Source organism: Gopherus evgoodei, chromosome 4 (assembly GCF_007399415.2).
Source record: "Gopherus evgoodei ecotype Sinaloan lineage chromosome 4, rGopEvg1_v1.p, whole genome shotgun sequence".
In the NCBI taxonomy this organism is placed as follows: domain Eukaryota; kingdom Metazoa; phylum Chordata; order Testudines; family Testudinidae; genus Gopherus; species Gopherus evgoodei.
Genome location: NC_044325.1, coordinates 64,273,329 through 64,299,008, shown reverse-complemented (window position 1 = coordinate 64,299,008; position 25,680 = coordinate 64,273,329). Strand labels below are relative to the sequence as shown.

Here is a 25,680-nt window from a genome sequence, read left to right as displayed (position 1 = left end):
TCCCTGAGTGACCAGAGCAGGGGCTGTTCTAGGCTAATGAGAACACCTGACTCCAATTAACCTGCAAAGAGTCAAGTGAGGCTCTTAAGCTAATGTGACCACCTTACTCTAATTAAGGCCCCTCTGATACTATAAAAGGGCTAACTCCAGTCAGGCAGAGGAGAGCCAGGGAGCCAAAGGAGAGGAAGTGCAGCTGAAGGGCTGGTTAATGAAGATACCCTCAAACCATCGGTAAGGGAGCCCTAAGGTAAGGGTGAAGAAGGGAGAAGCAGGAGAGTTGTGGGGAAGTGACCCAGGGAAATGTAGCAACTCTGGCAGTGAAAGGTTGGCTGCTGACAGCTGCTACTATTAGGGTCCTTAGGCCGGAACCTGGAGTAGAGGGCAGGCCTGGGTTCCCCGCAACCCACCACTGCAGAAATCCCTCCTGGGAGGGGAAGACAGGCCCGTGTCAGGACAGGAGGCTAAACTGCTTTGGTATGAGGCCATAGGAGCCACAGAGACTGTGGGAGTTCTCTGACCAACCTCCTTACTGGCTTGTGACAAAAAGGGCTCAGTAGACTGTGTCCCTGGCTATAGAGAGAGAAGGGCTTCATGGAGGGTTGCAGTGAGCCTCTGAAGCGAGCATAAACTGCCTGGAAGCGCGGGACCCACGGGGACAAGGTCGGACCTACAGAGAGATGCAGGAGACACACTAAAGAGCCACCTGCAGCTTGAGAGCCACAGTTGGAGTATCACTGAGTGCTAAGGAAGCATGAATAAAACAGATAGGCAAAGCACCAGGTAGCTATGAGTTACACCTGCAGGCAATAGAAGATTATAGATCAAATATCTGAGTCATTATAAAATATTTTTAACTAACCGGTATTCTCCAGTAGCAAGAGGCTGATTAGAAAACAGTAAATGTAAGTGCAGTTTTTGAAATATATATAGGAAAGAATAAAATGCAAGGTGTCTAGGTGTAAAGTGGTACGCTTGAGAACAAATGACTTCCAAATTAATAGTCTGAATATCTAGTGTTAATTAATATTGTAAAGGAGGGATCTGAGAGTACTGTTTGAACTAATATTTAAATTATTGGTCCAGTGTGCAGCAGTGCTAAAAATTGTTGGCTTATTGAGTAGCATGTTATGCAAATCACTGATGAGGCCACATTTGCAGCATCATGCCCATTGTGGGTCATTTTATTTGAAGGAAGATACTGCTAAAACAGAGTGTAGCACAGAGGTGGGCAAACTATGGGCCACATCCGGCCCACGGGACCCTCCTGCCGGGCCTGGGAGGCTAGTCCCTGGCCCCTCCCCTGCAGCCTCAGCATGCTGCGCTGTCGGTGCAACACTCTGGGCAGCACAGTTGCAGAGCCACGGCCTGACCAAGTGCTCTGGGCAGCGCGGCCGTAACGCCGCCAGCCACCGGTGCTTTGTGCTGCGTGGTAAGGGCCAGGGGGTGTTGGATAGAGGGTAGGGGAGTTTGGGGGGATGATCGGGGCGGGGGTGTGTGGATTAGGGGTTGGGGCGGTCAAAGGGTGGAGAAGAGGGGGGTTGGATGGGGCAGGAGTCCCGGGGGGCCGTCAGGAATGAGAGGGGTGTTGGATGGGGTGGCAGGGGGCAGTCAGGGGTGGGCGTTCCGTGGGGGGTCAGAGGACAGGGAGCAAGGGGTGATGGATGAGGCAGGAGTCCCGGGGGGGCTGACAGGAAATGGGGGGACGGGTTGGATGGGGCAGGAGTCCTGCGGGGGGCATCAGGGAACAGGGAGGTTGGATGGGGCAGGAGTCCTGGGGGAGCCATCAGGCGACAAGAAGTGGGGGGGATCAGATAGGAGGCGGGGACCGGGCCACGCTTGGCTATTTGGGGGAGAGAGCCTCCCCTAACTGGCCCTCTGTACAATTTTGGAAACCTGATGTGGCCTTTAGGCCAAAAAGTTTGCCCACTCCTTGTGTAGCATATAAGGCAGCTAAGGTGATAAAAGCTGTTTAGGGAGAGTTGTATATGTGGTTTTGTTTGTTCTGTGCTTCAGAAACCAGCATCCTTTTATGCTCAATACCAGTTCTGTGCAGTTCCCATATCAAACAACAGATGGCAGTAACAAGTTACTCTGAATTGCTGTGGAGCTAACTGCTGAGCTCAGATCTCCATGCATAGGAAATGGCTCAGCAGGACTCTGAGTTATAAATGAATAAATAGAAATCTGTGGCTGTTGTGCTTGCTCCTTTATTTCTTCCCTGAGGCAGTCCAGTAGGGATTACTTGACTTCTAGCCCATAGTAAAGTATTGAGGCATAGCCTTGAAGTACAAAAATAATTGTACCAGTGAAGAGGGGAATTCGGTACTAAGGGAACCACTGGTCATTCAGGGATGTCCAAGAGTAAGTTGCTAAGTTGACTAGCAGCCATGGGCAAACTTCTTTCTACAGTGAACTGAAAGAATATCAGAATTATTTTCTTGGAAGATCGGACTGGCAAAGGCCGCAGCTGCTTTGGGGGTATTGAGGGATTCTCTTAGCAGTTTTTCCTTGAAGAACTAAGGGCTTGAGGCTTTTGTTTGGAAGATCCTGTTCCTTAAATATATTTAAATGCTTTCATATTTTCTCTGGGTTAGGAAAGACCCTCTTTTGTGATTTCCCTTTGGTGGTTTTGGTGGTGAGATGTGCCACTTTCTGAGGTTTATTTTGTTTTACTATGGAGAACATGACATTTATAGTTTTAGTTCAGGTATATCAATATTTGAAAATAACTTTTTTGTACTTGTTCTAGGTGCTACCATATTGGGGAAATCCCCATGACAGAAAAGTGATCAGGAAATTCTGGAGTCAGGTAACATCCCTGTCCTTTCATCCTCACTTCTGCTTGTACAGAGTAAAACAGAAACTGCTGATATGTTCTACAAAGCAAAAGAATGAGTAAATATAGAGTTCTATATTCTTCATCCCCGTCTGCTTCACCTTTTTTTAAATTTATATAAATCAAGTGAAAGGATTGCCCCGTTCTGGGTAACAATATAGGGTGTAACAATGTAGGGCATTCTAGAATTCAGTCAAAGCTACTGCATTCTGCAAATAAAGAAGAGGACTTCAGGGTCAGGCATTATTGCTATGCTGCTTTAATAACCCAGCTCATTTTTTAAAAAATAAGATTCCAAATAAGGGAAAGGAAAGTATAATGGTGATAGAAGATTATTGAATGGAAGTATGAGACCCCCGTAGAGATGAATAAACTCTTCATTCCACTGTGTTTACATGATCCAGATATGTCTCTCTCTTTTGTGGTTATAGAAGACGTTGTACACTCAGGATGCACCTTTCCATGTGGTGATCACTAGTTATCAGCTGGTGGTCCAGGATGTGAAGTATTTCCAGCGAGTGAAGTGGCAGTATATGGTGCTGGATGAGGCACAGGCACTCAAGAGTAGCTCCAGGTAATACTTGTAGCAGAAACAAAATCCTCTCTTGCTCAGGAATCTTTTGAGTTGGTACAGAAAAGAGTGGGGAAACACTAAGAATACATGAGTTGATGAGTTAAAATTCGAAAGAAAGGTTAAATTGTCTTAGGAACTAGCAGAAAAGTAAAGAATCCTTATGGCATTGCATTCTATTATGCACATGTTTTTAAGGCACCCAGCAGGGAACCTCAGTTTCTCCCTTCCCCCTCTCAAGGTCCCGTTATAACAGTCATTTTGGCTGAAGAAGGGTTAACATGTTCTAATGTCAACTAGGAGGAGGGCAAAGCCCTGTTCTTTCCCTTTCCAAAAGGAATAAAGATCAAGTTAGTGCTGAACACTTCAGCCCAACAGTCTACTGTGTGCAAAAATTAAACTAATAGGCTGCTACCCCAGTCCACGTAACTGCATACATTTGGGGAACTTAGTATTCACATTTTTTAGCTTATTGTATGTGAAGTTTTTGATGGAAGGAAGTTACCATTTATAAGTAAAAGCTACCTTTTTAAGTACCTGACTGTACTAAGCGAGGTGTTTATATGGTTCCATCTCCATGGATTTGAATGCCTTTGTATTTGGTCATATGTACAAAATATGCAAGTGTAATTACAAAGTAACCATAGGATAGAAGGTATCAGAGGGGTAGCCGTGTTAGTCTGGATCTATAAAAGCAGCAAAGAATCCTGTGGCACCTTATAGACTAACAGACGTTTTGGAGCATGAGCTTTCGTGGGTGAAATGCATCTGAGGAAGTGGGTATTCACCCACGAAAGCTCATGCTCCAAAACGTCTGTTAGTCTATAAGGTGCCACAGGATTCTTTGCTGCTTTCATAGGATAGAAGTGGGGGTGGGGAGGAGTTTGAGGCAAAAAATGGTGAGAAATACTTGTAACAGTCCTTGACCTCAGCCACCAGCAAAGACATTCTTAAATACTGAGTGGTCTATGTTCATTAATAGCCATATAATGCTAACATATCTGTTAAATACAGCATTATTTGTTTGTATTGTAGTAGCACCTAAAGGCCCCAATTGGGAATCAGGGCCCCATAAAACCTGCAGATTGCAATATAGCCCAGCAACCATATCCAGGCTTCCTCATTATAAGGTTGATGCCCATATTGGTTCCTGTCTGTTCCCAGCTCCTGTCTATTGTTTATTTCTTTAATTGTCTTTTCTTCTTTAATTGCTTCTTCCTAACTTTTTCTCCCAAAATTGTCACTCATATATTTCTGTGCTTCTTTTCTAAATGTTTGACAGCCCCAGAGCCAGGCTCATGCACATTCATATGAGCTACCCTCTTCAGCACTCTTCAGGAATTTCTCATTCTAAGAGCACTGTAACATAGAATTCAACTCCCCTTACTTACTGGCTGTAAATTTAACTTTGTAACGGTGCAAAAAGTGTATGTCACCATTTACTTGGGATACCTATTTGCTATCTTAGGGGATGAATACTCTAGTGACTGGCCTTTACTGGTAGCCAAACATTGACATGTTACAAAGTAAATAAAAATACACCTGTTATATGTAAGATAAACAGTGCTAATCTCTTTATGACCTCCTATAAGAACCAAATCTCCTAATGGGGCAAAGGGAGAGTACATGTCAATATTACCCAGTGCCCTCTTAAAGAAAATCATTCCAAGAATGTGTCTGAAAAACAGTTGGTTCTAAAATATATATGTAATTGCTCTCCTTTCTTACTGTTTCTATTGTAGTTCATTTTTTAAAAAACTTTTTTGTTGGTCAGTGTCCGCTGGAAAATCCTACTACAATTCCAATGCCGAAATCGACTTTTGTTGACTGGGACTCCCATCCAGAACACCATGGCTGAGGTAAGCAGGAGGCCAGCAAGAACTGATTTTTGTTCAAAAGAGTAATTTATCCAAAGACATAACAAATAGTGAGAGAATTGTGGTACTCCTATGTGCTCAGGTGTATACTTGGGAGTTTGTCTCCATACCACGCTGTGGGAAATCACTGAGATCCGCTTCAAAAGGGATAATTTGGCTATATCCTACTCATTAGGGAAGAAATACAATTGAAGGTTGCTGATACTCTGTCATCCCTAAATCATGGGATGAGAAAATGTGACTTCTGTGCCATTTTCTTCAGCATGGTAAAGTTATTGCTCTTTACTTGGAACCACGCTCTGACACTGGTTTGAAAAGTTGCACATATCTGGCTTCTGTCCATTGTGAAAGGAAGATGAGACTACCACTAATTTAGTCTCCTGAGCTTGGCACATCACACTGTCATTTGATGGACTTGGACCATAATGCTCTGCAATAGGTTGAAATTCATGATCATCCTGTCTACAGTGGGGATAGCTTTCACTGATTCACTGTCTCTTTGCCACTCCTTTATAGCTTTGGGCTCTGCTGCACTTTATCATGCCAACGCTGTTTGATTCACATGAGGAGTTCAACGAATGGTTTTCTAAGGACATAGAGAGCCATGCAGAGAATAAATCTGCCATTGATGAGAGTGAGTACTAAGCACAGTAGGCCTCAGTTTCTAATTCGTCTGCTATAGCTGCCCATTCACTTCAACTCTAGCAGTTGCATATGGGGAATCTCCCGTTCTGTTACAGAGCAGTGAGTGAAATGGCTTTGATTGTCGTTCGGTCTGGGAATTCTGCAGGACCGATTTTGTCAGAGATAGAGACATATTGCTTCTTATATAGAAAGAAAAGCTACTCAGAGTGAATCAGATTTGCCTAATGTTTGCTGCCTCCATTTCCTCACCTATTCTAAATGAATGAAGAATAATATTTAAAATATTGTACATTTATATAGCATTTATCATGAAGGACTCCTAAGTGTTTTATAGGCAATGTGTATGGTACAGAGATTGTACCACTGACCACTGAATAGCAGCCATCTTTTTACTAAAAAGACAACTATTTTATTTCAGTAATGCTACACAAGAGATTTTAGGCAAAGTGAAGCGCAATATACAACAAACTTGGGGAGGGGGGGGAATTTTGGTTGGCAGAATATAACTATATAACCACATGATTTGGAATTGGGCCAGAATATCAAAGTTAAACCATTACTTTTATGGAAAGTGCCATAAGTTCTTTATTTATCAATGAAGGGTCTGAACTTTGGTTTTACATCTCATCCAAAAGACTGCACATTTGCAATAGCACAGTGCTCTTTAGCACTGTGTTGGTTCAGTTCTGACTCTGGGAGAAATTAGCCAACTGTTAGTGATGGCTAGCTGTATATCCTAATAGTACTGAATGAGCTGCATGATCAAGTATTATCCTCACCTTTTAATAGACATTAGATGCTAAATGTATGTCCAAAGAGTTCTGCTCATCAGATTGTAATACATATTGTGCTATAGAAATGCATTGCCTGATGGAGATATTTAGAGATCCATGGAGTTATCAGCCTGTCTCAAAGACAGATCAGTCCTGTGACATGCCTGAGGGGAACTGGGTATGCAAGAAGGGTTTGAGAAGCAACTGGACATGGTATAGTTTCTGGCCATTGGGTCAGTAATCATGTTTTCTCCCTGGCATTTCAGACCAGCTGTCCCGCTTGCACATGATCCTGAAGCCTTTCATGTTGAGAAGAATCAAGAAGGATGTGGAAAATGAGCTGTCAGACAAGGTGTGAAACAAAATAATTTGGAAAGCAAGCTCTTCATCTGGCTTACTTTCAGTGCTTCCCTTCTCAGGTTTTTAGTTCGTATCAATTCATATGTGGATCTGTTTATCTACAGCTGATTGAAAGGTCAGAAAACATCACCCATTCACATCCCTTTCACTTTTGCTAGCACATGCCTGTTAGATCACACCTGTATTTAACTGGAGAACTTACAAGAGCCCATTAATGACAACCTCTTCTACAAGTAAAACCATTAATCCAAAGATTTGTAAACAAACAATCCTTAAACCTGAGTAAGCTAATGGAAAAGTCAGTACATGAACTGAAGGAGACTAATACAGCATTGAAATATCTAGAAGAAACAAGAGCTCTACAGAGCGCTAAAGGCAAGATCCTCTGAATGATATGAGAATTACTTAATGTCTTTATGAAAAAAAAAATAATTGAGTATTCCTTGTTTTTAATACCCTGTAATTTCCCTTCCTCGTTGCCTGTCTCCCTACCACCTCTCTATCTTCCTTTGAAAATGCTCCTAAGTAAAACTGCAGTGATTTGATACACCTTAGAGCAGAGGTTCTCAAAATTGTCCATTGTGTCGATATAAATACAGAGATTGTCTTGTGGATGCCATCCCACCATTCCCAATTACATAATATCACTGTGGTAATTATAGCAATTGACTGCATAGAAAAGTGGTATTAGGGAATGGGGTTCACTCACTGTTGGGGTGCTACACGTCAGGTGATTAGCTCCATTCATATCTGGTGCCCTCCTTCCAACAGTTGTTCACACTGTGTCCCTTCTCATTCTCCAGGACTCGCAGTGCTCCTCATTTGTGGTTTGGCCCTCCAATCAGATCACTATATAGCTCTCCCCTTCTAGGGTATCACAGAGTGCTGCTGGCTCAGCTGTCCGCATGCCATTCCAGACAATTTTCTGGTCCAAAGCCAGGCCCCATGTCCTTTCTCCATGTTTGCTCCCTATTCTGGGTTCCAGCCCCAGCACCATGTGTCCTGTAACTACTGTCTGCTTACTCACAGGATCTGTTGCTGCTTCTCTGGACTCCTTCCTACTTCTCTTTTCTGTCTTCTGCCATCACAGTTTTTACCAGCCCAAACTACCTTCCCCAGAGCATGACTGTAGACTACTTCTATCAATCCAAACTCTGTAGCCCCAAACAAACCTTCCTTCACCCAAGGAGTGACTTCAGACTACTTCCCCTACAGCCCCCTTCTGTTCTCAGCTTCATCCCTTTATGCTGTCTGAGCCTGCTCCTTCCCAGTAGAATGTCATCAATTAGCCTTTATCAGTCTCTTGCTCTCTTCCAGGTGCCGCCGATAAGGTTGATTGTCCTATTTTAACCTTTTGTGGGGGTGAACACCCCATCACAGGGAACTATTAGATATAGTCTCTAGTTTCTTTTAATGCAGTTTAGTAGCTGAAAATAAGTCAGCACTGTATATGAATAGCCAGTCCATTTAAAAAAAAAAAAACAACAAAAAACCCAACTGTCGATATGGTGCATTCTTAGCCCTCGTCCAGACTAACCCGCGGCATCGGCGGGTTAAAATCGATTGCTCGGGGATCGATATATCGCGTCTAGTCTGGACGCGGTGTATCGATCCCCGAGCGCGCTTACATCGATTCCGGAACTCCATCAATCCGAACGGAGTTCCGGAATCGACACGGAGAGCCGCGGACATCGATGCGGCGCCGTCCAGACTGGTGAGTACCTCGATTTTAGAAATTCGACTTCAGCTACGTTATTCTCGTAGCTGAAGTTGCGTATCTAAAATCGATTTTAATTCCTAGTCTGGACGTGGCCTTAAACAGAAACTAGTATCCACACGCAGCCTTGTACCAAAATAACAAAAGGCGTCAGTTACAATTTATTTAGTTATTTTGGTGCAAGTTTGTGTATAGACCAACTTTTAGGTCTTGTCTACACCTAAAATGCTGCAGCTGCTGTAGCATTTCAAGTATAGGCACTACCTACGCCGATGGGAGTCGTTCTCCCATTGGTGTAGGTAATCCACTTCCCTGAGAGCTGATAGCTAGGTCAACAGAAGAATTCTTCCATTAACCTAGCACTGTCTACGTTGGGCGTTAGGTTGGCTTAACTATGTTTTTCAGGAGAGTGGATTTTTCACACCCATGAGTGATGTAGCTAGTTTGCCCTTACTTAATGTCGGCCAAGCCTTAGTTTACTAAGGGACTAATCCTGGTCCCAGTACACGTCCAGAGTAACTAGGCTGCGTGTTAAGGAGTTCAGCACAGAAGGGAATTCGTCTCCCCCATCCCATGAAGTAGCAATGGAGCCACTACAGAGCTGCAGTATTCTCCAGAGTTCATGCACCCTCCTTTTACTAAATGGAATTGGCAGGTGGAGCTGTGTAGGTCTGGATCCATGGGTCCCATTCCTTCTCCCCTATGATGTCTCTCACTTCCTCAGAATGTTCTCCACACTGGGTCAGAGCTGGGGGAGTGACAGGGACTTGCTGGAGACATTGATGAAGCAAACAAGGGCTTAAGGGATTCTTCTTTGCTCTGACAGAGCCTTTTCCATACCGAACACCACCCCTCATATGGTAATATGGGATGGCCAGGGTGATCATGATGATTGGCATCTGATTTGTGACCCCTGGTTGAGAACACCTGCTTGGTGACATGACTTTACCATAATACGGGCCCTGGGACACATTTTCAAAGGTGCCTAAAGGTGCAGATAGGCACATAGCAGGATATTCAAAGGCACCTCAAATCAATGGGAGTTACATGCCTAGGCACCATTAAAAATCCACTAGTTGCCTATTTGCATCTTTAAGTGCCTAAAATACCTTTGAATACCCCCTCCGCGCGCGCGCACACACACACACACGCCTCCTGTTCTTGGCTTCTCTCCTGATTCCTTGCAGCCTTCCAAGACAGGGTTCTCAATTAGGAAGTGCTTTCTGTGGCAGGTCCTGGATCATTGAATTACAGGTATGATGGCAGTTGCCTATGTATTTTTCTCAGATAGTTATGTACTTTTCCTATGATATGATCCTACAAGGGTTATATTTACTGAATCTTGTTCTAGTATTGCTCTGTTTAGGGACAGACTAAGACTATAATCCCATAACTGTTTTGCAGATTGAGATTCTCATGTACTGCCAGCAGACCACCAGGCAGAAGCTGCTGTACCAAGCTCTAAAGAACAAAATCTCTATTGATGACCTACTGCAGTCCTCCATGGGCACTACCCAGCAAGCACAGAATACCACTAGTAGCCTCATGAATCTAGTCATGCAGTTCAGGAAGGTAAGGTCAGCAAAAAATATATAATCATCGGCCATCTTGGAAACACCACAGCAAAAAATATTTCCTAACCTGTGCTGGTTGATTGCATGCAGCCCTAAGTTATGCCCTGATGCAGTATAACTTGAGACCAGCAGTTATAATATACAATAAAGCAGAGCCCCTGCCGTACAGTGCATGTGTGTACTAGTTGGATCCCCATTCATCATTGAAGAAATCATTCACCTGGGGAAGAAGAGGCAATAGGGGTGACATGGTCAGGAAATTATATTATTTGGTACCTAAACTAAGATGGATGCTCTATCAAACAGTTGTCATTGTGCGCTCACAAGTTCCATCATTTGAGTGAGCAATTTTTCCAAACATTGGGCTGGAAAATGATGCATATGACTAGATTTCTATTTTTTTCCCCCACCTAAGCAGCTGACATCTCCCTTTTCTTACCCAGGTGTGTAATCACCCAGAGCTGTTTGAACGACAAGAAACTTGGTCTCCATTTCACATCTCCCTAAAGCCATACCAGATTTCAAAGTTCATCTACCGTCATGGACAGATCAGGGTCTTTAACCACTCACGAGACAGGCAAGCCAATTCAACCTTCCCATCAATTTATTCAGTACCTTTTATTTCGTCTCTTCAAGTGTCTCCCTCTTTTCTGCTGTTGTGATTCTGCAAGGGTTTTATGGGGTTCGTCAGTCAGTCAATCTCCCAAAATGTTGATTTTAGACAAAATGGGGCTGGTAAAGCTTTTAGCCAGAGACTGAAATAGTCAGTAGCCTACACAACATTGAAATTTTGCTGATAGGGCTGATTGAGTTGTATATCTTTTTCTCTCACTCTCTTGCTAGGGGGATACATCCATGCATGGATGTGGGTATTTGTATTATAAAGCATGTGTTAGCATACTCCTGTCTGTTATGGCATGTCTTTGCATTTTATGCACTGTTATTTTGGGGAGGTGCTGTAAGATCTACCTTTGGTGGGTTTTTTGGGGGGGGTCCTCCAATTACCTTCAGAACTCCCCTTATTGTCCTATCTTCCTTGCTGAGGAGGGCTAGTTGCAGCTCCCTCTGGGGCCATTTAACGCCTTTAGAGAGATGGATGCATGAGCAGTCACTAAAGACTAGTGTGAGACAATTTTTCCCCATATGGGTTGTGTGTGGTGTCCACAGCACTCTGTCCCTACCAATTTGCAGCCCACCTGCTTCTTGTGGCACCTGCTACTAGATGACAAGTGAAACTGTTCAAGTACTTTACAGTGTTTTTATAATGTTATTTAGACTTAACTGTAGCTTTGTAAATGACTTGGGAGTTATGGTGGATAATCAGTTGAACATGAGCTCCCAGTGTGATGCTGTGACCAGTAGGGTTGATGCAATCTGTGGATGTGTAAACAAGGAAATCTCAAGTAGGAATAAGAAAGTTATTTTACCTCTGCATTTGGCACTGGGTGTTGCCTCTGGAATAGTGTGTCCAGTTCTCGTGTCCACACGTCAAGAAGAATGTTGATATATTGAAGAGAGTTCAATGAAGAGCTATGAGAATGATCAAAGGAGTGGAAAACATGCCTCATAGTGATAGTCAGCTTAACAAAGAGAAGGTTAAGGGGTAGGTTTAATCACAGTTTATAAGTTCCCATGTGAGGAACAAATACTTGATAAAAGGCTCTTTGGTCTAATAAACAAAGGTATAACAAAAACTGATGGCTGGAAGCTGAAGCTGGACGAAGTCATAGCTATAAGGCGTACATTTTTAACCATGAAGATAATTAATCTTTGGAACAATTTAACAAGAGTTGTGTGGATTCTCCATCACAGGCAATTTTAAAATCAAGATTGGATGTTTTTCTAAAATGTGCTTTAGTTCAAACAGGAAATATTTCAAGGAAGTTATATGGTCTGTGTTATACAGGATGTCAGACTAGACGATCAGTTATCCCTTGTGGTCTTGTAATCTGTATGAATCTATAAGTTCTGATTGACCCCATTCCCTGAGGTTTTTAAATAGTGCTAGCCAAGTGATGGCTTCCCTGTTTTCTTTCATTTTATTTAGCTGTTACACACCCAATATTCAGCGTTCTCTCATAGCAGAGCCATAGTCATCAAATAATCCTCTAACAAACAAGCAAGTCAGCACTGGTCTACACTACAAACTTACATCTGTATAACTACATCACTCGGGTATGGAAAATCCAACATAGCTATTCCAATGTAACCCCCAGTGTACACAGCCCTATGTCAATGGGAGAAGTTCTCCTGTCGACATAACTACTGTTTCTTGGGGAGGTGGAGTACTTATGCCAACGAAAGACCCGTCGGCATGTAGGTAGCGTCTTCACTAAGCGGAGCTGCACCTCTATAGTGCTGTAAGTGTAGACAAGCCCTCAGGAAAAGTAAGACAAAGCAATTTATACTCTCTCCTTTTTCTGCTGATCATGTGTAATGGAATTAAGCTTCAGTTAGAATACTGGAGGAACCTGGTTTCCCTCGAGTGGCTTTTCATATGTAAGGAAGCTATCAGTGTTGATTAGGTGTAACATGATAAGTTGTGAGCATCTTCCAGTGCCTTCACAGCTAGTAATAGCTTACAGTGGATGGAAAAGAGCTGTTTGAGTACAGTCTGCTGGTTGCTCTGTTTATGGGAATGCCTGCTTAAGCTTTATCTCATTCAATCATAAGAAATGCACAGAGCAGTGGATCACATTAACCATTATTTAATATTAAAGGATAGGATTGGCACTCTTTCCCAATATGAAAAGCAATCCAGGAATGATGTTCTGACTCATGGTTAAATTAAGTAAAATACATTGTGGCTGCTGCTTTTCATTAATTCATTGTCATGCAATACTGAAAAACTGGAGTATCAGGTTTCTTAACATGAAAAACCAAATTCTGTAGACTCCTCGACAGCAAGAGGAGAGTAAAGCTGTGATACTGTGACTGAAAGTCACTCTGTAGTTTGGGGTCAGAACTCAGTACTTCTGACTTCTTGATTGAAATTGAACTAAATTAACACTTTCTTATTTTTTATTTTGTTCTGTTCATTTTCAGGTGGTTACGGGTTTTACTTTCGCCATTCGCTCCGGACCACATCCAGCAGTCTCTCTTCCATAGGAAGGGTAGGTTTACTTTCCTGGGGAAGCAGTTAAGGTGGCTAGCACACTTCAGTATGATGTTGCAAGCTGTCTTGTTTGGAGGGAGAATTGGTGTAGATTAACTTCTCCCTGGGACTATAGATTCTGTGCCTCTCTGGTCACAATTCATTAGAACCTTTCAACCTTGGCACTTGACATGAAGTTAACAAGCTTATTTCTGTTGATTAATAAGAGGCAAGGTAGAAGGATGATCTAAAAGAGCTCTGTTTAGCCTCAGCGTTCTCCTGCTCTTATCTCTTGCCCTTTTAGTCCAGTTTAAAAGAATTTAATATGGTTTTTGTACACTAGTTTGAGGTCTGTGAATTCTTCGTAGATTCAAGCTAGTGAAACCTCAGGAGCATATTAGTGCAGTTTCTATAGTACACCAAACTACATGTTCCTCTTTCCTGTGGACCAGTTGGAGAATGGACATGAACCTGAATTAAACTGAGAGACTGCTGCATCCAAATTAGTGACCAGCTGAACAGAAAACTAAACAATCTTTGTACGTTTGATATACTATTCCATTTAAAATTGCTATTACTAACTATGCTAGTAAGAGAGAACCTGGTAATTAACTTGCCAAAAGAGAGGGTAGATTTTGGAAGAGGAGCAGGAGCACACTTAAGGCTCTATTCCTGCATCAAGATCTGTTAGTATGGACCCCTTAATCTATGTGGCGTTTCATTGAAGTCAGAAGGACTTTGCGTAGCTTCAGGGATTTGGGCTTCATGGGTGATTGAGTGCTGTCTGTACAGCTCTTCTTCATATCTTGTGGGCTGCTCTTTAACTGTCCATTAGTTTTGGCTTGATAAATCTTCAGAGAGAGATTATCTGTTTTGTATTAACTGAATAGAAAAATGTAACGGTGGTGGAGAGTTAAATATGTTAAGAATATGAAAATAAATAAGTGTACCCCTTCCTACATCTTTAATATTCCTTCTCTTGTCTGGCCCAGAAGCAGTGACTTGAATTCAGGGAATAGCAATCAGGGTGAACCCTTTAGCATCCTCTAAAGCCCAGGTTCTCAAACTAGGGTGTGTGGAATGTATTCTGGGGGCATGACAAGCTTGGGGGGGGGAGGGGGGGAATTATTGCACACATTGTACCCATAGCAATGAATAACTAGCAAAGCTGATTCCTACAGTCGTATAAGGGCCTCAGATGGTGCTGTGCATTTTGACTGATTTGGTAAGCTTGCATAGCATTATACAAAGTTGTTGTCATCTGTACATTAATCCATTTGCTACGACGATATGTGCACGTTTAATTGTAAGTATGGACCGTAATCACAGTTTTTTGCTTTTGCTTTTATTACAATGAATCATTGGCTCATTCATGCAACTCAAGGGAAAAGAAAGCAACTCAAGTGAAAAACAAAGAAGCCCAAACTGACAAATGAAGCGCCACCGCTGCATATATCCACATATGTACTTGTGTGGCAGGAGCCGGGCAGGGATGTAGACTACTACAAACACAAAGAAGGGCGGGGGGTCTGATCAAATATGTTTGAGAACCATTGCTCTAAAGGGATAGGTTACATTTGGAGCTCCTCTGTCATTTCACATTCTTTTTGTAGTAAGGCATTTGGATGTCTAGAACCTTGGGATCAGAATTCGTCCGGACTGGTCCATGTGTGCTCCTTGTCTCCTGTAGATATCAGCCTTAACTTTGATATATTTATGATCTAGGTGCCAATGAAGAAAGTTGCTTTTCTTTCCTCCGGTTTATTGATGTCTCTCCAGCAGAAATGGCAAACTTCATGAATCAGGGACATTTAGCCAGGTGAGGAAATTAATTCTGTTCATTTAATTTTAAAAAGAAACTTGGAGGAAAAGTATGTGCAGTTTAATAAGTATTTCTGTAATAAAATTGAATGTTCTTGTGAGAACACATAGTGAGAAAGACAGTCTGTGCCCCAAAGAGCTTACACTCTAAATAGACAAGACAGGCAAAGGGTGTGAAGGAAAAGATTTGACCATGGTGTCACAGCAGGGCAATGGCTTCCATAGACCACACTACTTCTCTGTTTTTATTAATTTTTCTCCTCTGTCTTTGTTTATTTTAAAATGTATAGAGAATTACTCTGGGCCATAATATTGGCCATACTTGAACTGCAGTTACTATTGCCTTCCTTCCATGTGTGCCAATCACAACATGAAATGATTCTCCAAGGCACACTTACAGGTTTATAGACTTTTAACCATGAAGGACTCCGTGCTGGATCTGCACTGTGGACTCCACTGTAGTAGATAGTGGGGCTGCAGCAGTTTCCCAGCACTGACAGCAGGGTGGTGCAACACACCAAGGGGCCCAGGGCATCCAGTCAGGGCTGAGAGGAGGATGAGGAGCCCCTAGCCTGGTGGGGAGTGGGGATACCTTGCTGCTGAACAGTTCCTGCTAAGGGTTGGCTCCCACATTCTGGGCCGCTGACTGAGTCAGCGGGACTGGGACAGTGGAGCTGCAGAGGGCTCTCTGCATGGCTGCTGGGCTGGTGACACCTGATCCCTTCAGGCACAAGACGCTGAGGAGGCTGTGATCCTGGCAAGGCAGAGCAGAGACCCACTGACCAGGGCCCCGAGAAGGAGGACAAGCTCCTGGCTACTTGGGCTTGAGCCTGCTGGTGAATGGTTCCTGCCCAGTGACAGAGCCATTCAGCAGCAGGCTGGCCTCCTTCATGTCTAGAGGCTTCTCCTTCTCCTCCTTGCAGTCCTGGGTGGAGGTCTCTTCTCTGCCTGCCAGGACGGTAGCCTTCTGTACACCTATTTCAGCCCTCTGGCAGTGCAGGGAGCCCTCTGCAGCCCCGGTCATGGGAGTGAAAGAGCAGGGCTGCACAGAGTTTCCTGTGCTGCCCAAGAGCCAGTGACATTCAATCTCTGCAGGTGTGTGGTGCCAAGGGGCTGCACTCGTTCCTGCTGTTTCTGGTGGATTTTTTTTTGGTCAATTTCAGTGTGGTAGCTGAAATTGATCTATATAGACATCTATCAATTTAAATCAAACCCTGCCAAGACTGCTTACGTTATATAATACTGTGGGGGAGGGTGTTAAAATGAAAATTCTGAATCTTAAAATTTTGAAGTGAGCATTTTTTGCAAAATAGATTAGTACCATGCTGTTAACTGAAAGAAAATTCAGCATAAAAATGAATGCAGTATAGATATCTTGCCAGGATAATATGCAAGTGTTGTAGGTTTTCATGATTGAGCTTATTGGACCATTCACTTCTGTTCTGTGATTCAGTAATGTGTCTCCTAAAGTGACAACATTCACGTAGATCTTTGTATAGCTCTGTGCATTGTTCTTACCACAAGTATCTATATATGCAGGTGCTTGTGGAGAAGTCAGAGAAAGGTACTAGTGAAAATGAGAAATAGTTAAATTGGAAAGTGGATTGGGGGAAAAGATCATGTTTTCCCCAAAGCCAAAATACTGTAAAAACAAAATGTTAAAGGAATAAGACATGCCCACCAGAGACCTGCTGTATCTATTTAAGCCCCTTCCACAGAGCAGTGAATAAGTCCGTTTACTGTTGTTTATTTCAGATGGTTAGCTCTTTTCCTGTCTCTGAAAGCCTCCTACAGGCTCCATCACTTGCGCTCCTGGACAGATCCAAAAGGGGAGCACCCACAGAGGACTCAGTGTCTGGGGAATAAAGATTTCTTGCTGGGAGTCAATTTTCCACTCTCTCTTCCCAACCTGCACAGCTGCACTTTTCTGCAGGTAAGGAAGATTGTCAAAGACATGCAGATCCTTCATTCTCAAATACTAGCAGGCTGTAGTGAAGGGGAAACAGGGAGAACCCTTCCATCCTTCTTCTAAAACACATGGAAGGATAGACATGGAAATAAGCTTCCTTTTATGATAGGTGCAATGTGACTTAGTTAATTTTACACCACTCCCTAAGAAAAATTAAGATACTTAAAGTGGACTTTAGTCTTTCTACATATTTTTATATACCATATGTAGTGATTATTAATAATTAAATAAATATATATGTGTACCAGCGTGCAGGTTAGCTGAGTTTTATTGCCCAGTGTGAGACTCACCTCTTCAGCCAAGTTTTTGCTTGATCTTGATCTGCTCATTAGGGATAGCTAATTTGTGGGGAAAGGGGTTAAGAGAGGCTACTGCAGCCAGTGCAGGCCTCACAGTTCATGTTTTGTTTTTAAAGTATGTAATGTACCCAGGGAATGGGAGCATAATAAATAAATAGGCACATTTTAGTAACCCTTTTGCATGCTATACTCCTCCATTGACCAGAGGGTATCTTTTTTGCACTCAGCGACAAAAATGGCGGTTGAAGAAAATCAAAGTGTTTGTGCGTGGGGCAGGGTGTGAGAGGGAGACTTGAGGGAAAAGAAACAGCACAACGCAGCCTAGTAGGATGTGCATCGCTGTTCCTCAGCCCATGTTTGTTACGTATTATATGATGCTGTCCCCAAGCTGTAGACTGAGAATGGAAAACCATGATGCTAGTGAGATGCAGGTCACTCGCAGAGAAGAGTGGCCATGCTGCTGATCTGGGGGATTAGAGAGGCCTGATATTGTTCGTAAGCTGTATCTCTTACATGTAATGAAGTACTAGTTCTAGTACTAATACAACAGACCAGGCTGCACCTGAAATGTCTAACACATAGTGGCCACAAGATGTATTTATTTATTCTCATGTGCTTTGTGGTTAGTATTGTAGTGATATCGCTGGCCTGATTCTGCCTGTGTGCTACAATGTGGTGCAGTATTGCGTAATACAGCCTCATCAACAATAGCGCAGGCAATCTATGCAGCAATTCAGATCAGTAATTTGAGCCCATGTGCCTGGCACTAGCTTTTGATTAAATTTCAGATTTTCTGGCCATTTAAATCTGCTTTGTGCCAAAAACTAGTTTTAAATAGCTACTTGGGGATTATCTCGGCACAGGTGAATCCCCATGTGATAAAAGGTCAACATAATGGCTGCTATGCCCCTACCCCTTCCCAGTCCTAGCATAAGGGTCATGGCCAGGAAGCTGTTACAACTGCCTGATCCATAGCTGCTGTAACCGCCCCTTAGGACCATAAGCGTCTGGCATAAGGTAGAGCCGGTTTAGGCCTGTTCTGTCTTACACATGGACTAGTACCTGCTTGCCAATCCCACAATTAGGGAAATACTGAGGTGGTTTAATACCATCTGTGCCCCCCCCCCATCTCCTTCCAGTCTTGAGTACAGTTTGGCAAGTGTGAATCTAGCCCTAAATATTTTGTATCTGGATTTTCACTTATTCACTTCCATGTAAATAATTTTTGGGGGGAGAAGGGGGTTAAAGTGGTTCATGTGTGAATTTATGGAAGGGAATGTACCTTATTCTGTAATATTTGATGATTACCTCCAAATCTCTTTTGGGTTGTAGGACTAGGTAAGACAAAAATTTTTGTGTGAGGGAGGGCAGGAAAAACATAGGATGTGCTGGAGCCATGTGCTGTGTGGGAGGGAGTGGTTCTTTAAAACAGAGTTACTGCTCTTTTTGTGAGGAAGATGCCAAGTGCCTATGTGATTTATAAACTCTCCCTGTTGTTTTTTCAAACTTTAACTATTGCAAGCATCTGTGGACTCAGTGACTGGAATAATATGTAAAGGGAGCTGGGGTGGATACCAGAGTGTTGTAAGTGCAAGTGTTGCCAATTCTCGACACGTTATCACAAGTCTCACAGTATAAGCTGTCTTTTTTCTTAAGGCCATAGCTTTATTTTAAAATATGTAAATTTCTAGCTCCCTTGGCTGTGGAGAAAATCTTGAAAAATCCAAGTGGCTCAGGGGAGATTTTCAAAGGCACAAAGGGGAGCTACTTGCCCATTTTTCACTAGAAGTCTGTGAGAGTTGAGCATGTGACCCCTTTGTGCCTTTGGAAATCTCTCCCTCAAAACCCATGAGGCAAATAAAAAGAACCACAAATTTTGTGTGTGTGTGTGTATCAATCATGGTTTTTAATCCAACTCACAATTTTTTGAGTCTTAGGGCTGGCGTTAGATGAAGTGCTGCATTTCTGGAGAGGACAGGTCAGAAATGTACTCTTTTCAGACAGTGGAAGATGTCAGTAGGGGAAACTGATGGTTCTTACTGAAGACATTGGGCAGTCTGATAGATCTTTGCCTTACTGAGTGAGTTGGACTCTCCTTTGTTCTGCTGGATGGGCTCTCATTCATAACTGGTATGCATTCTGTGCACCACAATCAATCTGCTATTAGGGAGCACTAACCAGTCAAATGTGCTTTCTTTACTTACCTGGACAAGCTTCTTCATGACCTGATTGATGGTATTGACATAGGATCAGAGTGGTTGGAGAGTGAAAAGGTCTGTCTGTCGGATCATCAACTCCACTCTTTTTACTTAACTGCTAAACACTTAACTGCTGTTCTGGTTTGTTCTTACTCTTGAGTTTTTTCTTTCTCACTTCTTCCTATGAATATTTTCTTTGATTAGTTAGGGTGACATTTCAATCCTGTAATGAAGTCAGTGTTAATAGGTTTTATGGTGCAGTCATATTGGGTGTTCTATTTTTGTAATTACTCGGGACAGATCAGCTGCAGCCTCTTTGTGAGGTTCCAGTTTTATCCAACTTTTCAGCTAGACCAGGTTCTCCAAACCCGGAACCATATAGTTAATCAGATCACAGTTCATGTCTTTAAGCCAAAGCTTTCCCTGGCTTTCTGTCCTTAGCTTGAACCACTGCATAGCTTGTGATCCTTAAAATTGTTCTTTGCCTTATCTTTGCATTTCTAGATAACAGCTGCTGAATGTGTTTTACTTTATATTAAATATAAACTGAGTTCCTGGTGGATTTAATGCAAAAATTGAGTTCCAAAATTTTGTAGCCGTCAACCTTTCTTCCCTCACCCTCTTAAGCTTGCAGATGCTGTCACAGGACCAAGTTTTGCTTTTTGGCATTCCATACAAGAATTTTGTTTTCTCATAACTAGCCAAATGAGAAGCCAGTCATGCTCAAGAGCAAAATGTGCTGAATGTTGATTGATACTTGTACTTTCAAGTCCAAGGGCTATAGAAGCCAGAGAAAATGAAAGGGCTATGAGTTTATGTAGAACAGGGGTAGGCAACCTATGGCATGTGTGCCGAAGATGACACGCGAGCTGATTTTCAGTGGCACTCACACTGCCTGGGTCCTGGCCACCAGTCTGGGAGCTCTGCATTTTAATTTAATTTTAAATTAAGTTTCTTAAACATTTTAAAACATTATTTACTTTACATAAAACAATAGTTTAGTTATATATTATAGACTTATAGAAAGAGACCTTCTTAAAATGTATTATTGGCACACGAAACCTTAAATTAGAGTGAATAAACGAAGACTCAGCACACCACTGCTGAAAGGTTGCCGACCCCTGATATAGAATCTCACAAATGTCCTTAGAGCAAGACAACTTGGGTGGTGAGTTGCCAGAAGTGGATTCTGCACATGAGCTCAGGAGACATGGGATAAAATATATTGAAAGCTAAGCAGAGTAACTGCACAAGTCTCGGGAGCTGCAGGTTGTGGGTCAATGGAATTACCACATAGATGATGGCACATAAACCCTGGGAGCTGTAGTGTTGGGTAAGGTGAGAGAGCAGACAGATCCTACAGAATCTAAAGTATTCCAAAGGGGACGAAAGAGTGAAGAAAGTTAAGAAACAGCCAGAAGAAATTACAGTAACTCCTCACTTAACATGGTAGTTATGTTCCTGAAAAATGCAACTTTAAGCGAAACGATGTTAAACGTATCCAATTTCCTCACAAGAATTAATGTAAATAGAAGGTGTTAGGTTCCAGGGAAATTTTTTTCACCATATAAATTGTTTGTTTAATACTTTTATACTTACTTTCCCCCACTCTATGGAGATGGGGTAAGCCAGGGGCAGGAGCAGGGGGAGGGGGACACCCTGACATTAGCCCCCCTCTCCCTCTTCCCCTCCCTGCTCAGCAAGCAGGAAGCTCCTGGGAGCAGCTCCAAGGCAGAGGGCAGGAGCAGCACATGGCAGTGGGGGGAGGGACAGCTGAACTGCCAGCAATTGCTAGCCTGCTGGGCGGCTGCTGCACAGGGAACTTAGGGGAGCAGGGAGCTGATAGGGGGGTTGCTGGTCCGCACTGGTTCCAAGCCCCCACCAGCTAGCTGCAATGGACTGCTCTTTCTGCAAGCTGTGGACAAAGCAGGCAGCTGTCAGACAATGTGGTAAGGGAGCATTGCGCAACTTTAAACAAATGGTCTCTAAATGATCAGCAACGTAACGACGAAACAGCGTTAACTAGGATGACTTTAAGTGTAGAGTTACTATAGTTTGTAGTTCTAAGGTGCAAAGCCCATTATGGCTTGGGTCCTGGCTCTCATATGCTGCTGCTGCAGCCTTTGGGATGTACAGAGATCTCAACCTAACAGTGTCTGAATCTTAAATGTCTAGGGCTTGGTAGTTAACTATCCTCAGTGGTATGTCTTTCAACTCTGGAATTGGCCTTCTTTGGCTGATCAAATGGAGCCCAGATCTGTTCACTATTAGTGCGCAATGCAAAGTCAGTTTCTTTCCTGCCTTTTTTCGGAGGAGTGAATGTCTCTCTCTATGATTAAAAATGATATCAACTTTTGGAAATGTACAGTGTACTTTGGGTTATGATAATTGAGCCCGTGCTAAAATGAAGAATCAAGTCACAAAAGACAGATCAAAGATGGTAGCACCTAGCTTATCTGCAGGGAGAGAGACCTTTTCTGAAGCACTGGGATCTTGTTTGGGCACGTCTGTTTTTTCTGAATGAATTCTGGAGCAAGAAAGGAGACAATGTCTGTGTGGAAGGAAACCGCTAGAATTCAGTTGAAGAGGAAGTTGAAATTGAAGATGCGTAACAGGTAGGATACCAATCTTGGGCTTAGTGTGTCATATTTTGTAGCGTTATCAGAAAAGCCAACAAAAATAAGCCCATCTAAGTTTCAGTCAGACAAAAACAGCAGGGCAACCATGTGCATGCGCTGATTAACTCTGGCTGTGCTGGAGTTTAGACCTTGATTCCATATCTGGTTTGATGAAATGTCTTCTCTTCTCCTGTGAGACTCCTGTGCAGGTGTTTGGCTGAAGTAAATTTTCTGGAACCCTGTACAGCCTGCAATGGACTGCATGTGTAGTACTAGTCTCATAAACCATGAAGTTGCATTGCACTTATCAAGAAGGAGAGGAGGGAAACTCTCTCCCTGGTTCTCACTGTGTGCCTTATAAAAACCTAGAGGCTTTGAAAGCCTACCACAGTAAAGGGTGACAAGACAGTACATGCCAGGGCAAGTAACCCTTTTTGTAGATAAGCTGAAATACCAGTTACTTTTACAAAGATACAGCTGACACCGATATAATTGATATAGATAATGTAGTGGACTAATATGGCTATAAACATATTTCTGTGTACCAGAGAAATCAGATGCTGTTGGGAGTAGGGCCTCCTATGTAATCAATCTGTACACTTGAATTTTTAGGTTTCAGCTATATTATTTACTCTTGGCTTGATTGTGGCCAGCCCAAAGTCAGTGGCCCACACAATTGAATAGCCTCCAGTTGTTGATCAATTGATTATTCAAAAACTGCCTTGCAGAGGATAGCAGTTCATAATATGAATATAGTTGTGTGTACTTAAAAAGGTTAGTATTCATATTTGCATAAGCGGAAAAGCAGTGAACAAAACCTGGATCTAAAATGGCGGGTGTCCGTCCTGAAGTATGGGTTTCATGAGGCTATGTGATCCATCCTAGAGTTGTATCTATGCCTTGTCCTGTAACCTTACTCAGTTCCTTCCAATGTATGTGAATCTGATGAGAAGTTAGTTTTCCACTGTGTCTGATATATCTACTGCCTGCTCCAATCATGAATATTTAATGGCAGCACGTCATGGAATTCAGCCAGGGACACTTCTCTTGTGACTTGCTCATAATTTGTGTACAGATAACATGGAGAAGTAGACTCTGTATTAAGTCTCTTAATGTTCTTTGTGCACATTCATACAAAATATATAATTTGGTTTTCCTTATTTGAGGTACGGTCTTAGAAGTCTTCCCTTTGTTTTTTCCTGTTTCTAACTGGGCTGAAGCCAACATGGCTTGCTTTTTTATATCAGTGCCCAAAGGAGAATCAAACAGTAAAGATGTCCTCAGGAAAGTGTGTATCAGTGGAATTAAACTTTTTTTAGTTAATTGTTGCAACATAGTATCCTACACTCCAGGCTTTGCACAGAGAGAAATTCCAGTTTCACACTATCTCATCCCCAACTCTCTCTCTCTAGGAAGTAAAAAACAAAAACGTGCACCAGCCAGAGCTGCAGCCAATATTCCAGTGCTTGCTGTCAAAGAACTTGCTGAGAAATTCCTGACCCTCTACAAATTATGTAAAAGAAAAATCAATCCAATCTGGACTCAGATTGAGGGGCAGGAATTCAGTCAGGATGCATGAATTCGCTTGGTGCCAGCCCAAGGCCTGGAGCTAGACTGACAGCAGCTGCAACACTGCTTTCACAGCTGGGGCTGACTGAGTGTACTTGGAGATATATGATGACAGCAGGGCTACTAGCATAGATTGACCATGAAGGCAGTTACCTCCATTGTTTTTGAGAGTTTTAAGTTATGAGCCATGAGAATATTTTTTTTGTCTTGCAGCTAAGGTAAATTTTCAACTACAGTATCTACCTCTTGTGTTTGCTTGGACTGTAAAGTGGCAGAATCCAGCTAAAGACCTATTCATGTCTCATGGAAGTTCTGCAGAACCATCTAGAAACATTTCTGTTGGTGTCAGATTTTTCCCTTCAGTTTTAATTACAGAGCATACATCTATGGATCAGAAAGAAATTTCTCCCTCTAACTATCACACAATTGATTTAGAGGCATTATGGGATGTGTATGTTATGAGTTATCTTTTTCTGAATCTTCAGGTAATGGTTGCTACTTACGTAGCTTAATGAACTAGGGGTCTGACTCCCTACAACAAATCCTTTGATTCTATGAAAATAAGAGATGTTCCTTAGTTCATCTGCTCCTGCTGCTAGTGTCTCCCGCAAATTATCTCCCATTTTGGACATAATTATCCCACAGCAACTAATTGTGATCAGAAGATTACAAGTTCAGATACAGAGTAAGCAGCAGGGGTGGATTAGTCTCTAGATCACATAGTTCATATTTTGATAACAATATGTATGGCAATAAAGACAAAGGGAAAGCGGGACACAAACTAATATAAGCAAGCAAAATTGTTCTGAAGCAGATGGTTTTTCATTGTTTTCCTCGAGGAGCAGAGCATATTGAATGGCTTTCCTTTCTTTAAACTGCAGTGCATCCCAAACCCCACAATTTTGGATCCATCTACTTACATGATACCAAAAGTATCCTGTGTTTAAAATGAGGGATCTGCCACTATGTGAGCATCACAGTTCTGGCAGTGGGATATACACCCAAAGTGCCAGCACCCTCAGGCCACCAAAGATAAATTCAAGAGCAATTTTGCATGGAAAGAGGAAAAAGGATTAGAAAAGGGATGTAAATAACAGAAATATAACAATCTGTTCATCTCTGATGTCCTTCTAGTGCTCTCTACTGCTAAGGTTCTTTCTATCCACGTCGGCTGTGCCTTAGGCCAGGTCCACACTACAGCATTAAATCGATTTAAACAGCGTTAAATCGATTTAACGCTGTACCCGTCCACACTACAAGGCACTTAAAATCGATTTTAAGGGGTCTTTAAAATCGATTTCTGTACTCCAGCTAAACGAAAGGAGTAACCCTAAAATCGATATTACTAAATCGATTTAGGGTTAATGTGGACGGAAATCGAAGTTATTGGTCCCATTCTTTTACTGAGCTACCCAGAGTGCACCGCTTCGGGAATCGATGGTAGCCTGGGACCATGGACGCACACCACCGAAGTAATGTGCCCTAGTGTGGACACGTAAAATCGATTTTATAAAATCTGTTTTATAAAATCGATTTTAATAATTTTGATTTTACTCTGTAGTGTGGACATGGCCTTAGAGTAGTGTGAGGGAGGGTCATCCTTACTGGAATATGTATTTGCTTTCCTGCCATTAAAAGCTAAGGTGAAAAAGTGCTGAGGAGGCAAAACTGTGTCTCCAATTCCAGAAAAGAGGGGGAAAAGTGGCAGCTGGGCAGAGTCTCCCTTTCTAATTGAAAATGGAGGTACTGAGAATTCTGT

At 42.5% G+C, this 25,680-nt stretch overlaps 1 protein-coding gene across 2 annotated transcripts in view; it reads left to right on the top strand.

The window, feature by feature from the left end:
* The window catches only part of INO80 (INO80 complex ATPase subunit), a 133,787-nt gene that overhangs the window by 50,627 nt on the left and 57,480 nt on the right, over positions 1–25,680 (top strand). For both annotated transcript variants that reach the window (XM_030559501.1, XM_030559500.1), the window contains 10 exons: positions 2,750–2,809; positions 3,268–3,410; positions 5,182–5,266; positions 5,801–5,918; positions 6,969–7,054; positions 10,184–10,351; positions 10,797–10,930; positions 13,399–13,466; positions 15,173–15,266; positions 17,024–17,201. In XM_030559501.1, coding sequence (XP_030415361.1) covers positions 2,750–2,809; positions 3,268–3,410; positions 5,182–5,266; positions 5,801–5,918; positions 6,969–7,054; positions 10,184–10,351; positions 10,797–10,930; positions 13,399–13,466; positions 15,173–15,266; positions 17,024–17,201 — 1,134 coding nt within the window. The remainder of the gene's footprint in view (positions 1–2,749; positions 2,810–3,267; positions 3,411–5,181; positions 5,267–5,800; positions 5,919–6,968; positions 7,055–10,183; positions 10,352–10,796; positions 10,931–13,398; positions 13,467–15,172; positions 15,267–17,023; positions 17,202–25,680) is intronic.